Here is an 11892-nt window from a genome sequence, read left to right as displayed (position 1 = left end):
CTTACCATCCTACACCACACCTGTCTTATCCATCCTTACACCACACCTGTTCTTACCCATCCTACACCACACCTGTGTTCCAGGTCCTACGCCGCATGTGTTCCCCTCCATACACCCACACCTGTGGTGTTGTCATGCTGGGTGTGGCCAGCACCGTGCCCGTCATGCTGGGTGTGGCCAGCACCGTGCCCGTCATGCTGGGTGTGGCCAGCACCATGCCCGTCATGCTGGTGTGGCCAGCACCATACCCGTCATGCTGGGTGTGGCCAGCACCGTGCCCGTCATGCTGGGTGTGGCCAGCACCGTGCCCGTCATGCTGGGTGTGGCCAGCACGGTGCCCGTCATGCTGGGTGTGGCCAGCACCATGCCCGTCATGCTGGGTGTGCCAGCACCATGCCCGTCATGCTGGTGTGGCCAGCACCATGCCCGTCATGCTGGGTGTGGCCAGCACCATGCCGTCAATGCTGGGTGTGGCCAGGCACCCTGCCAGTCATGCAGGGTGTGGCCAGCACCGTGCCCGTCATGCTGGGTGTGGCCAGCACCGTGCCCGTCATGATGGGTGTGGCCAGCACGGTGCCCGTCATGCTGGGTGTGGCCAGCACCATGCCCGTCATGCTGGGTGTGGCCCAGCACGGTGCCCGTCATGCTGGGTGTGGCCAGCACCATGCCCGTCATGCAGGGTGTGGCCAGCACCATGCCCGTCATGCTGGGTGTGGCCAGCACCATGCCCGTCATGCTGGGTGTGGCCAGCACCGTGCCCGTCATGCTGGGTGTGGCCAGCACCATGCCCGTCATGCAGGTGTGGCCAGCACGGTGCCCCGTCATGCTGAGTGTGGCCAGCACCATGCCCGTCATGCTGGGTGTGGCCAGCACCATGCCCGTCATGCAGGGTGTGGCCAGCACGGTGCCCGTCATGCTGAGTGTGGCCAGCACCATGCCCGTCATGCTGGGTGTGGCCAGCACCATGCCCGTCATGCAGGGTGTGGCCAGCACCATGCCCGTCATGCAGGGTGTGGCCAGCACCATGCCCGTCATGCTGGGTGTGGCCAGCACCATGCCCGTCATGCTGGGTGTGGCCAGCACCATGCCCGTCATGCTGGGTGTGGCCAGCACCATGCCCGTCATGCTGGGTGTGGCCAGCACCATGCCCGTCATGCTGGGTGTGGCCCAGCACGGTGCCCGTCATGCTGGGTTGTGGCCAGCACCATGCCCGTCATGCTGGGTGTGGCCAGCACCATGCCCGTCATGCTGGGTGTGGCCAGCACCGTGCCCGTCATGCTGGGTGTGGCCAGTACCGTGCCCGTCATGCTGGGTGTGGCAGCACCATGCCCGTCATGCTGGGTGTGGCCAGCACCATGCCCGTCATGCTGGGTGTGGCCAGCACCATGCCCGTCATGCTGGGTGTGGCCAGCACGTGCCCGTCATGCTGGGTGTGGCCAGCACCATGCCCGTCATGCTGGGTGTGGCCAGCACCATGCCCGTCATGCTGGGTGTGGCCAGCACCATGCCCGTCATGCTGGGTGTGGCCAGCACCATGCCCGTCATGCTGGGTGTGGCCAGCACCGTGCCCGTCATGCTGGGTGTGGCCAGCACCATGCCCGTCATGCTGGGTGTGGCCAGCACCATGCCCGTCATGCTGGGTGTGGCCAGCACCATGCCCGTCATGCTGGTGTGGCCAGCACCATGCCCGTCATGCTGGGTGTGGCCAGCACCATGCCCGTCATGCTGGGTGTGGCCAGCACCATGCCCGTCATGCTGGGTGTGGCCAGCACCATGCCCGTCATGCTGGGTGTGGCCAGCACCATGCCCGTCATGCTGGGTGTGGCCAGCACCATGCCCGTCATGCTGGGTGTGGCCAGCACATGCCCGTCATGCTGGGTGTGGCCAGCACGGTGCCCGTCATGCTGGGTGTGGCCAGCACCGTGCCCGTCATGCTGGGTGTGGCCAGCACCATGCCCGTCATGCATGGGTGTGGCCAGCACCATGCCCGTCATGCTGGGTGTGGCCAGCACCAGGTGCCCGTCATGCTGGGTGTGGGCCAGCACGGTGCCCGTCATGCTGGGTGTGGCCAGTACCATGCCCGTCATGCTGGGTGTGGCCAGCACCATGCCCGTCATGCTGGGTGTGGCCAGCACCATGCCCGTCATGCTGGGTGTGGCCAGCCACCGGTGCCCGTCATGCTGGGTGTGGCCAGCACCGGTGCCCGTCATGCTGGGTGTGGCCAGCACCATGCCCGTCATGACTGGGTGTGGCCAGCACCAGGTGCCCGTCATGCTGGGTGTGGCCAGCACCAGGTGCCCGTCATGCTGGGTGTGGCCCAGCACCAGTGCCCGTCATGCATGGGTGTGGCCAGCACCATGCCCGTCATGCAGGGTGTGGCCAGCACCATGCCCGTCATGCTGGGTGTGGCCAGCACGGTTGCCCGTCCATGCTGGGTGTGGCCAGCTACCGGTGCCCGTCATGCTGGGTGTGGCCAGCACCATGCCCGTCATGCAGGGGTGTGGCCAGCACCATGCCCGTCATGCAGGGTGTGGCCAGCACCATGCCCGTCATGCTGGGTGTGGCCAGCACGGTGCCCGTCATGCTGGGTGTGGCCAGCACCGGTGCCCGTTCATGCTGGGTGTGGCCAGCACCATGCCCGTCATGCTGGGTGTGGCCAGCACCATGGCCCGTCATGCAGGGTGTGGCCAGCACCATGCCCGTCATGCAGGGTGTGGCCAGCACCATGCCCGTCATGCAGGGTGTGGCCAGCACCATTGCCCGTCATGCAGGTGTGGCCAGCACCATGCCCGTCATGCTGGGTGTGGCCAGCACCATGCCCGTCATGCAGGGTGTGGCCAGCACCATGCCCGTCATGCTGGGTGTGGCCAGCATCACGGTAGTCTCCTGGGTGGTGCAGCTGCCTGTCTCTTGGTTGGTGTAGAGCTGTCTGTCTCCTGGGTGTGATACCTGGTTGATGGGGTTCTGGGAGTTCTTCTACTCCCCAAGCCGGCCCGAGGCCAGACTTGACTTGTGAGAGTTTGGTCCACCAGGCTGTTGCTTGGAGCGGCCTGCAGGCCCACATACCCACCACAGCCCGGTTGGTCCGGCACTCCTTGGAGGAATAAATCTAGTTTCCTCTTGAAGATGTCCACGGTTGTTCCGGCAATATTTCTTATGCTCGCTGGGAGGGTGTTGAACAACCGCGGACCTCTGATGTTTATACAGTGTTCTCTGATTGTGCCTATGGCACCTCTGCTCTTCACTGGTTCTATTCTACATTTTCTTCCATATCGTTCACTCCAGTACGTTGTATTTTACTGTGTAGATTTGGTACTTGACCCTCCAGTATCTTCCAGGTGTATATTATTTGATATCTCTCTCGTCTTCTTTCTAGTGAGTACATTTGGAGGGCTTTGAGACAATCCCAATAATTTAGGTGCTTTATGGCGTCTATGCGTGCCGTATATGTTCTCTGTATTCCCTCTATTTCAGCAATCTCTCCTGCTCTGATACTGAGCAGTACTCAAGACGGGACAACACAAGTGACTTGAAGAGTACAACCATTGTGGTGGGATCCCTGGATTTGAAAGTTCTCGTAATCCATCCTATCATTTTTCTGGTTGTCGCAATATTTGCTTGGTTATGCTCCCTAAACGTTAGGTCGTCAGACATCATTATTCCCAAATCCTTTACATGCTGTTTTCCTACTATGGACACATTTGATTGTGTTTTATACCCTGTATTATGTTTAAGATCCTCATTTTTGCCGTACCTGAGTACCTGGAATTTATCACTGTTAAACATCATGTTATTTTCTGATGCCCAGTCGAAAACTTTATTAATATCAGCTTGAAGTTTTTCAATGTCTTCAGCAGAGGTAATTTTCATACTGATTTTTGTGTCATCTGCAAATAATGATACGAAGCTGTGACTTGTATTTTTGTCTATATCTGATATGAGAATAAGGAGCGGTGCGGTGCACCGGTTGCAGCGGTGCAAGGACTGTACCCTGAGATACAGAGCTTTTAACTGCACTTGGACTAGATTTTATATGGTGACCGTTACTTGCTGAGTCCGGTTTGACAGAAAACTGAGTATCCAGCGTCCTACTTTACCGGTTATTCCCATTGACTTCATTTTGTGTGCTATCACGCCATGGTCACATTTATCGAAAGCCTTTGCGAAGTCCGTGTATATCTCATCAGCATTCTGTTTTTCTTCTAATGCCTCAGTGACTTTGTCGTAGTGCTCAAGTAGCTGCGAGAGGCACGATCTTCCCGCTCGAAATCCATGTTGGCCTGGTTGTGAAGGTCATTGGTCTCCATGAAATTGGTGACCTGACTCCTAATCACTCTCTCAAATACTTTTATTATGTGCGATGCAACTGGTCTATAATTCTTTGCCAATGCTTTGCTCCCTCCCTTGGGTAGAGGGGCCATGTCTGCTACTTTAAGTGCATCTGGTATCTCCCCCATGTCCAAGCTCTTCCTCCACACTATACTGAGTGCCTGTGCTACCGGCACTTTGCATTTCTTTATAAATATTGAATTCCATGAGTCTGGACCTGGGGCCGAGTGCATGGGCATGTTTTCAATTTATCTTTCAAAGTCTAGTACGCTCGTGTTGATATCAGTTATATTTACAGGGGTTTGAATATCCCGCATAAAGAAATTGTCTGGATCTTCAACTTTCATGTTGTTTATTGGAGTGCTAAACATACTGTTTTTTTTAGGATTTCACTAATTTTTTTGTCATCCTCCATGTATGAACCTTCACTCGTACGAATAGGTCCAATACTGGCAGTGGTTTTTGCTTTTGATTTCGCATATGTGAAGAAGTATTTTGGATTTTTCTTGTGTGGTGTAGCTGTCTGTCTCCTGGGTGGGTGTAGCTGCCCGTCTCCTGGGTGGTGTAGCTGCCCGTCTCCTGGGTGGTGTAGCTGCCTGTCTCCTGGGTGGTTCAGAGCTCCCTGTCTCCTGGGTGGTGTAGCTGCCCGTCTCCTGGGTGGTGTAGCTGCCCGTCTCCTGGGTGGTGTAGCTGCCTGTCTCCTGGGTGGTTCAGAGCTCCCTGTCTCCTGGGTGGTGTAGCTGCCTGTCTCCTGGGTGGTTCAGAGCTGCCCGTCTCCTGGGTGGTGCAGAGCTCTCTGTCTCCTGGGTGGTATAGTTAACAGTCCCACAGTTCGTGGTGTGGCAGGCAAACATTTGGATGCTGGTCTAACGCATTATAAAACAAAATCGTAACATTTATGCGTGTTTTGTCGTAAAACCCTAAATTACCATATTTACATATTTACCAACTCTACAACATGGCAGGAAATGCTGCCTGGGTTAATAACCGAGCGTAAAATATGACGTGAATGTGGGTGTGTATAGTAAAAGATGTGGTAACCGTGGGTAGTGTTGTGGGTGAGAGGAGATATAAGAAGAGGATGAGGCAGCGTAGCCACCAGTCGCAAGTTACTCAGAGTGTAGGCGCCTGTCCCTGCCTCCACATACACACACTCTCAGCTCTTGGTCCCCTGCCCTGTGTGTTCTGTTGCCTCAGTCTCACCTGGTGTGCTGTCCTCTCACAGTGTGGTGTACTCTGACAACTGGTGTGGTGTACTCTGACAACTGGTGTGGTGTACTCTGACAACTGGTGTGGTGTACTCTGACAACTGGTGTGGTGTACTCTGACAACTGGTGTGGTGTACTCTGACAACTGGTGTGGTGTACTCTGACAACTGGTGTGGTGTACTCTGACAGCTGGTGTGGTGTACTCTGACAACTGGTGTGGCAGTGTTATCTTACACCCCGAGCCATGATGAGACTTGTGCTGGCAGGTGTAGTGGGTGTCGTCGTGGCTGGAGGTGAGTACTCCAGTCTTCCTCAACAGTTGACACTCATCTCTGGTCGCTGGCTTGTGTGTTCAACCTATCGAAAATTACTCGTTAAACTGTGTCATGGGTGGTGTGGCTGCCTGTGTCATGGGTGGTGTGGCTGCCTGTGTCATGGGTGGTGTGGCTGCCTGTGTCATGGGTAGTGTGGCTGCCTGTGTCATGGGTGGTGTGGCTGCCTGTGTCATGGGTGGTGTGGCTGCCTGTGTCATGGGTGGTGTGGCTGCCTGTGTCATGGGTAGTGTGGCTGCCTGTGTCATGGGTGGTGTGGCTGCCTGTGTCATGGCAGGTGTGGCTGCCTGTGTCATGGGTGGTGTGGCTGCCTGTGTCATGGGTGGTGTGGCTGCCTGTGTCATGGGTGGTGTGGCTGCCTGTGTCATGGGTGGTGTGGCTGCCTGTGTCATGGGTGGTGTGGCTGCCTGTGTCATGGGTGGTGTGGCTGCCTGTGTCATGGGTGGTGTGGCTGCCTGTGTCATGGGTGGTGTGGTTGCCTGTGTCATGGGTGGTGTGCTGCCTGTGTCATGGGTGGTGTGGCTGCCTGTGTCATGGGTGGTGTGGCTGCCTGTGTCATGGGTGGTGTGGCTGCCTGTGTCATGGGTAGTGTGGCTGCCTGTGTCATGGGTGGTGTGGTTGCCTGTGTCATGGGTGGTGTGGCTGCCTGTGTCATGGGTGGTGTGGCTGCCTGTGTCATGGGTAGTGTGGCTGCCTGTGTCATGGGTGGTGTGGCTGCCTGTGTCATGGGTGGTGTGGCTGCCTGTGTCATGGGTGGTGTGGCTGCCTGTGTCATGGGTGGTGGGCTGCCTGTGTCATGGGTAGTGTGGTTGCCTGTGTCATGGGTGGTGTGGCTGCCTGTGTCATGGGTGGTGTGGCTGCCTGTGTCATGGGTGGTGTGGCTGCCTGTGTCATGGGTGGTGTGGCTGCCTGTGTCATGGGTGGTGTGGCTGCCTGTGTCATGGGTGGTGGGCTGCCTGTGTCATGGGTAGTGTGGCTGCCTGTGTCATGGGTGGTGTGGCTGCCTGTGTCATGGCAGGTGTGGCTGCCTGTGTCATGGGTGGTGTGGCTGCCTGTGTCATGGGTAGTGTGGCTGCCTGTGTCATGGGTGGTGTGGCTGCCTGTGTCATGGGTGGTGTGGCTGCCTGTGTCATGGGTGGTGTGGCTGCCTGTGTCATGGGTAGTGTGGCTGCCTGTGTCATGGGTGGTGTGGCTGCCTGTGTCATGGCAGGTGTGGCTGCCTGTGTCATGGGTGGTGTGGCTGCCTGTGTCATGGGTGGTGTGGCTGCCTGTGTCATGGGTGGTGTGGCTGCATGTGTCATGGGTGGTGTGCCTGCCTGTGTCATGGGTGGTGTGGCTGCCTGTGTCATGGGTGGTGTGGCTGCCTGTGTCATGGGTGGTGTGGCTGCCTGTGTCATGGGTGGTGTGGTTGCCTGTGTCATGGGTGGTGTGCTGCCTGTGTCATGGGTGGTGTGGCTGCCTGTGTCATGGGTGGTGTGGCTGCCTGTGTCATGGGTGGTGTGGCTGCCTGTGTCATGGGTAGTGTGGCTGCCTGTGTCATGGGTGGTGTGGTTGCCTGTGTCATGGGTGGTGTGGCTGCCTGTGTCATGGGTGGTGTGGCTGCCTGTGTCATGGGTAGTGTGGCTGCCTGTGTCATGGGTGGTGTGGCTGCCTGTGTCATGGGTGGTGTGGCTGCCTGTGTCATGGGTGGTGTGGCTGCCTGTGTCATGGGTGGTGGGCTGCCTGTGTCATGGGTAGTGTGGTTGCCTGTGTCATGGGTGGTGTGGCTGCCTGTGTCATGGGTGGTGTGGCTGCCTGTGTCATGGGTGGTGTGGCTGCCTGTGTCATGGGTGGTGTGGCTGCCTGTGTCATGGGTGGTGTGGCTGCCTGTGTCATGGGTGGTGGGCTGCCTGTGTCATGGGTAGTGTGGCTGCCTGTGTCATGGGTGGTGTGGCTGCCTGTGTCATGGCAGGTGTGGCTGCCTGTGTCATGGGTGGTGTGGCTGCCTGTGTCATGGCAGGTGTGGCTGCCTGTGTCATGGCAGGTGTGGCTGCCTCTGTCATGGGTACCTGCTTGATACCTGGTTGATGGGGTTCTGGGAGTTCTTCTACTCCCCAAGCCCGGCCCGAGGCCAAGCTTGACTTGTGAGAGTTTGGTCCACCAGGCTGTTGCTTGGAGCGGCCCGCAGGCCCACATATCCACCACACCCCGGCTGATCCGGATCTTCTCTTAGAAAACAGTCCAGTTTTCTCTTGAAGATGTCCACGGTTGTTCCGGCAATATTTCTTATAGTCGCTGGGAGGACGTTGAACAACCGCGGACCTCTGATGTTTATACAGTGTTCTCTGATTGTGCCTATGGCACCTCTGCTCTTCACTGGTTCAATCTTGCATTTTCTTCCATATCGTTCATTCCAGTATGTTGCTATTTTACTGTGTAGATTTTGGACATGGCCCTCCAGTATTTTCCATGTGTATATTATTTGGTGTCTCTCACGTCTCCTTTCTAGAGAGTACATTTGGAGAGCTTTGAGACGATCCCAATAATTTAGGTGTTTTATCTCGTCTATGCGTGCCGTATATGTTCTCTGTATTCCCTCTATTTCAGCAATCTCTCCTGCTCTGAAGGGGGAAGTGAGTACTGAGCAGTACTCGAGACGAGACAACACAAGTGACTTGAAGAGTACAACCATTGTGGTGGGATCCCTGGATTTGAAAGTTCTCGTAATCCATCCGATCATTTTTTCTGGCTGTCGCAATATTTGCTTGGTTATGCTCCCTAAATGTTAGATCGTCGGACATCATTATTCCCAAATCCTTGACATACTGTTTATATACTATGGGAAGATTCGATTGTGTTTTGTACCCTGTATTATGTTTCAGATCCTCATTTTTGACGTACCTGAGTACTGAAATTTATCACTGTTAAACATCATGTTATTTTCTGCTGCCCAATCGAAAACTTTGTTGACATCTGCTTGTAATTTTTCAATGTCTTCAGCAGAGGTAATTTTCATGCTGATTTTTGTATCATCTGCGAAGGATGACACGAAGCTGTGACGTGTATTTTTGTCTATATCTGATATGAGAATAAGGAACATTAGCGGTGCAAGGACTCTACCTTGAGGTACGGAGCTTTTAACATCGCTTGGACTCGATTTTATTTGATTGACTGTTATTCTTTGTGTTCTGTTCGACAGGAAATTGAGTATCCAGCGTCCTACTTTTCCAGTTATTCCCATTGACCTCATTTTGTGTGCAATCACTCCATGGTCACATTTGTCGAACGCCTTTGCAAAGTCTGTGCATACAACATCTGCATTTTGCTTTTCTTCTAGAGCTTCTGTGATTTTGTCATAGTGGTTGAGTAACTGTGACAGACAGGATCTTCCCGCTCTAAATCCATGTTGTCCTGGATTGTGCAACTCATTGTTTTCCATAAAACTAGAAATTTGATTCCTAATCACTCTTTCAAACACTTTTATTATGTGTGATGTTAGTGCAACTGGCCTATAATTTTTTGCCAAGGCTTTACTCCCCCCCCCCCTTTGTGCAACGGAGCTATATCTGCAGATTTAAGTGCTGCTGGTATCTCCCCTGTATCTAGGCTCTTTTTCCATATTACGCTGAGTGCTCTCGCTACTGGTACTTTACATTTCTTTATGAATATTGAATTCCATGAGTCAGGCCCAGGAGCTGAGTGCATAGGCATATTGTCAATTTCTCTTTCAAAGTCTTCCGAGTTTGTGGTAATATCCGTTATATTATCTGCAGCTTGAATGTCATTCATAAAGAAGCTGTCTGGGTCATCAACTTTCATGTTATTTATTGGTGTGCTAAACATAGCCTCATACTGGCTTCTTAGAATTTCACTAATCTCTTTATTGTCCTCTGTGTACGTACCTTCATTTGTAATTAACGGTCCAATACTGGTCGAGGTTTTGGATTTTGATTTTGCGTATGTGAAAAAATATTTCGGATTTTTCCTTATCTCTTGTATAGCTTTTTGTTCCAATTCCATTTCCTCACACTCATATGATCGCTTCAACGTTTGTTCTATTTCTTCGATTTCCCTGTTTAGGCTTGTTTTCCTTGCTTGTGATAGTTGTGTCTGCCGAAGCATTTCCTTTATTTTTTTTCCTTCTCCTGTACAGTCGTCTGCGTTCTCTTTCTAGAGTGGTGTTCTTTCTGCCCCTCCTCACAGGCACGTGCTTCAAGCAGACCTTGTAAGCTTCAGCTGTCAGTTGAGCTATTCCCTGTGTAGGAGTTTTGTCGCTTAAGACCGTCTCCCATTGAATGGTTGCAAGGTCTACATTTATTTTTTCCCAGTCAATCCTCTTATTGTTGAAATTGAATTGATTGAATATTCCTTCTCGCTTGTTGGGTCTCTTGGACCTACTACAGTTATTAATGCTAGTTCGCACTTCAATGAGCTTATGGTCTGAGTATGAAGTATCTGAGATTGTTATGTCTCTAATTAGTTCATCATTGTTTGTGAATAACAAGTCTAGTGTGTTTTCGTTCCTAGTTGGTTCTGTAATCTGTTGATTGAGCGAGAATTTGTCACAGAATCTCAAAAGTTCTCTGACCTGTGGTTGGTTATTTCCCGGGTCATTCCCTGCTATGATATTTGTGTTTGCCATTCTCCATCTTAGAATCGGTAAATTGAAATCTCCAAGGAAGATAATATCTGGAGCTGGGATTGCTAGGTTATCAAGTATGTTCTCTATTTTGTGCATCTGCTCTGTGAATTCCTCAACGTTGTATCTGGCGGTTTATATATTAGAATAATAATTAGGTTATTTTCTCTACCTTAATTCCAAGTACCTCTACCACCTCATTAGTTGAGTTTAGTAGTTCTGTGCATACCAGGTGCGTTCTGTGTCATGGGTGGTGTGGCTGCCTGTGTCATGGGTGGTGTGGCTGCCTGTGTCATGGGTGGTGTGGCTGCCCGTGTCATGGGTGGTGTGGCTGCCTGTGTCATGGGTGGTGTGCTGCCTGTGTCATGGGTGGTGTGGCTGCCTGTGTCATGGGTGGTGTGGCTGCCTGTGTTATGGGAGGTGTGGCTGCCTGTGTCATGGGTAGTGTGGCCTTAGTCACCAGGCTCCTGCCCCCATAACCCCCTACCTTCCAGCTTCACCCCTGCAGCTTCACAACTGCAGCTTCACCCCTGCAGCTTCACCTGGTCTAACTGGAGGTGATCCGGCTCCAGGCGCCACAAGGAGCCAGTCACCGTCCCCAGTCTCACCTCACAGGCTGGGGGGGAGGGTGTGTACTGTACTGGTAATTAGCGTGTTACTGTAAGTGGGCTCACTGTAGCACCCTTGGGAGCGTGGAGACGGTGTGGCGCCACCTCCTCCCATCACTCCTCACCAAAGTTTCCTCGGCTCTAGGGTTAATAACCACTATTTGATGGAGAATTATGCAACCCGTCTCTGAAACAAAGGATACAAATTCATTTCAGGCAGCATTCGATTAAATGTATTTTACACAACTTTTCCTCCACGATACGACTATTCAACCCGTCCTCGACTCAAGTCGATTCCATCCAGCGGTCGACCCCACAGACGCATTCATTAATTTTTACATGCTGTTCATTCAAAACGGGGATTTTCTCAAATATAAATTAATATTATAATATATTAGCATATTGTGCATATATAGGCATAGGTTAGGTTAGGTGTTTTGGTTCTGCTGGCGATTATTTGTATTTGTACAACCCGTCCTCGACTCAAGTCGATTCCATCCAGCGGTCGACCACACGGACGCATTCATGAATTTGTACATGCTGTTTATTCAAAACGGGAATTTTCTCAAATATAAATTAATATTATAATATATTAGCATATTGTGCGTACATAGGTATAGGTTAGGCTAGGTTAGGTGTTGGCGATAATTTGTATTTGCAGTACGTAGGTGAAGCATTTACAGCGTTGTGGTTCGAATAAAATTCGTCAGTGAAGCACTTGTTCCGGATATGTTCGAACGTCAGCAGTTGTGAGTCGTGTGTAAACCGCTTTTCATTCATAAACAGGGGGTTTGGCG

General features: G+C 52.7%; 3 protein-coding genes across 3 annotated transcripts in view; 1 reads left to right on the top strand and 2 right to left on the bottom strand.

Moving 5' to 3' along the window:
* Window positions 1-429: 429 nt before the first annotated feature.
* LOC138358290 (protein SON-like) lies at window positions 430-1035 on the bottom strand. Its single transcript, XM_069316144.1, has one exon. It carries the CDS (start codon window positions 1033-1035, stop codon window positions 430-432), a length of 606 nt encoding a protein of 201 aa, XP_069172245.1.
* A 626-nt stretch (window positions 1036-1661) lies between these two features.
* On the bottom strand, window positions 1662-2240 carry LOC138358288 (protein SON-like). Its single transcript, XM_069316143.1, has one exon. The coding sequence runs from the start codon at window positions 2238-2240 to the stop codon at window positions 1662-1664; it is 579 nt and encodes a 192-aa protein (XP_069172244.1).
* A 3205-nt stretch (window positions 2241-5445) lies between these two features.
* The window catches only part of LOC123764251 (trypsin-1), a 28630-nt gene continuing 22183 nt past the window's right edge, over window positions 5446-11892 (top strand). Inside the window, exon 1 of the mRNA XM_045751787.2 lies at window positions 5446-5830. Coding sequence (XP_045607743.2) covers window positions 5782-5830 — 49 coding nt within the window. The 5' untranslated portion in view covers window positions 5446-5781. The remainder of the gene's footprint in view (window positions 5831-11892) is intronic.

The sequence above is a fragment of the Procambarus clarkii genome, chromosome 82, assembly GCF_040958095.1.
Source record: "Procambarus clarkii isolate CNS0578487 chromosome 82, FALCON_Pclarkii_2.0, whole genome shotgun sequence".
NCBI classification, from domain to species: Eukaryota; Metazoa; Arthropoda; class Malacostraca; order Decapoda; family Cambaridae; genus Procambarus; species Procambarus clarkii.
Note: the sequence above shows the minus strand (reverse complement) of the source record. Positions and strands in the feature narration are given on the sequence as shown.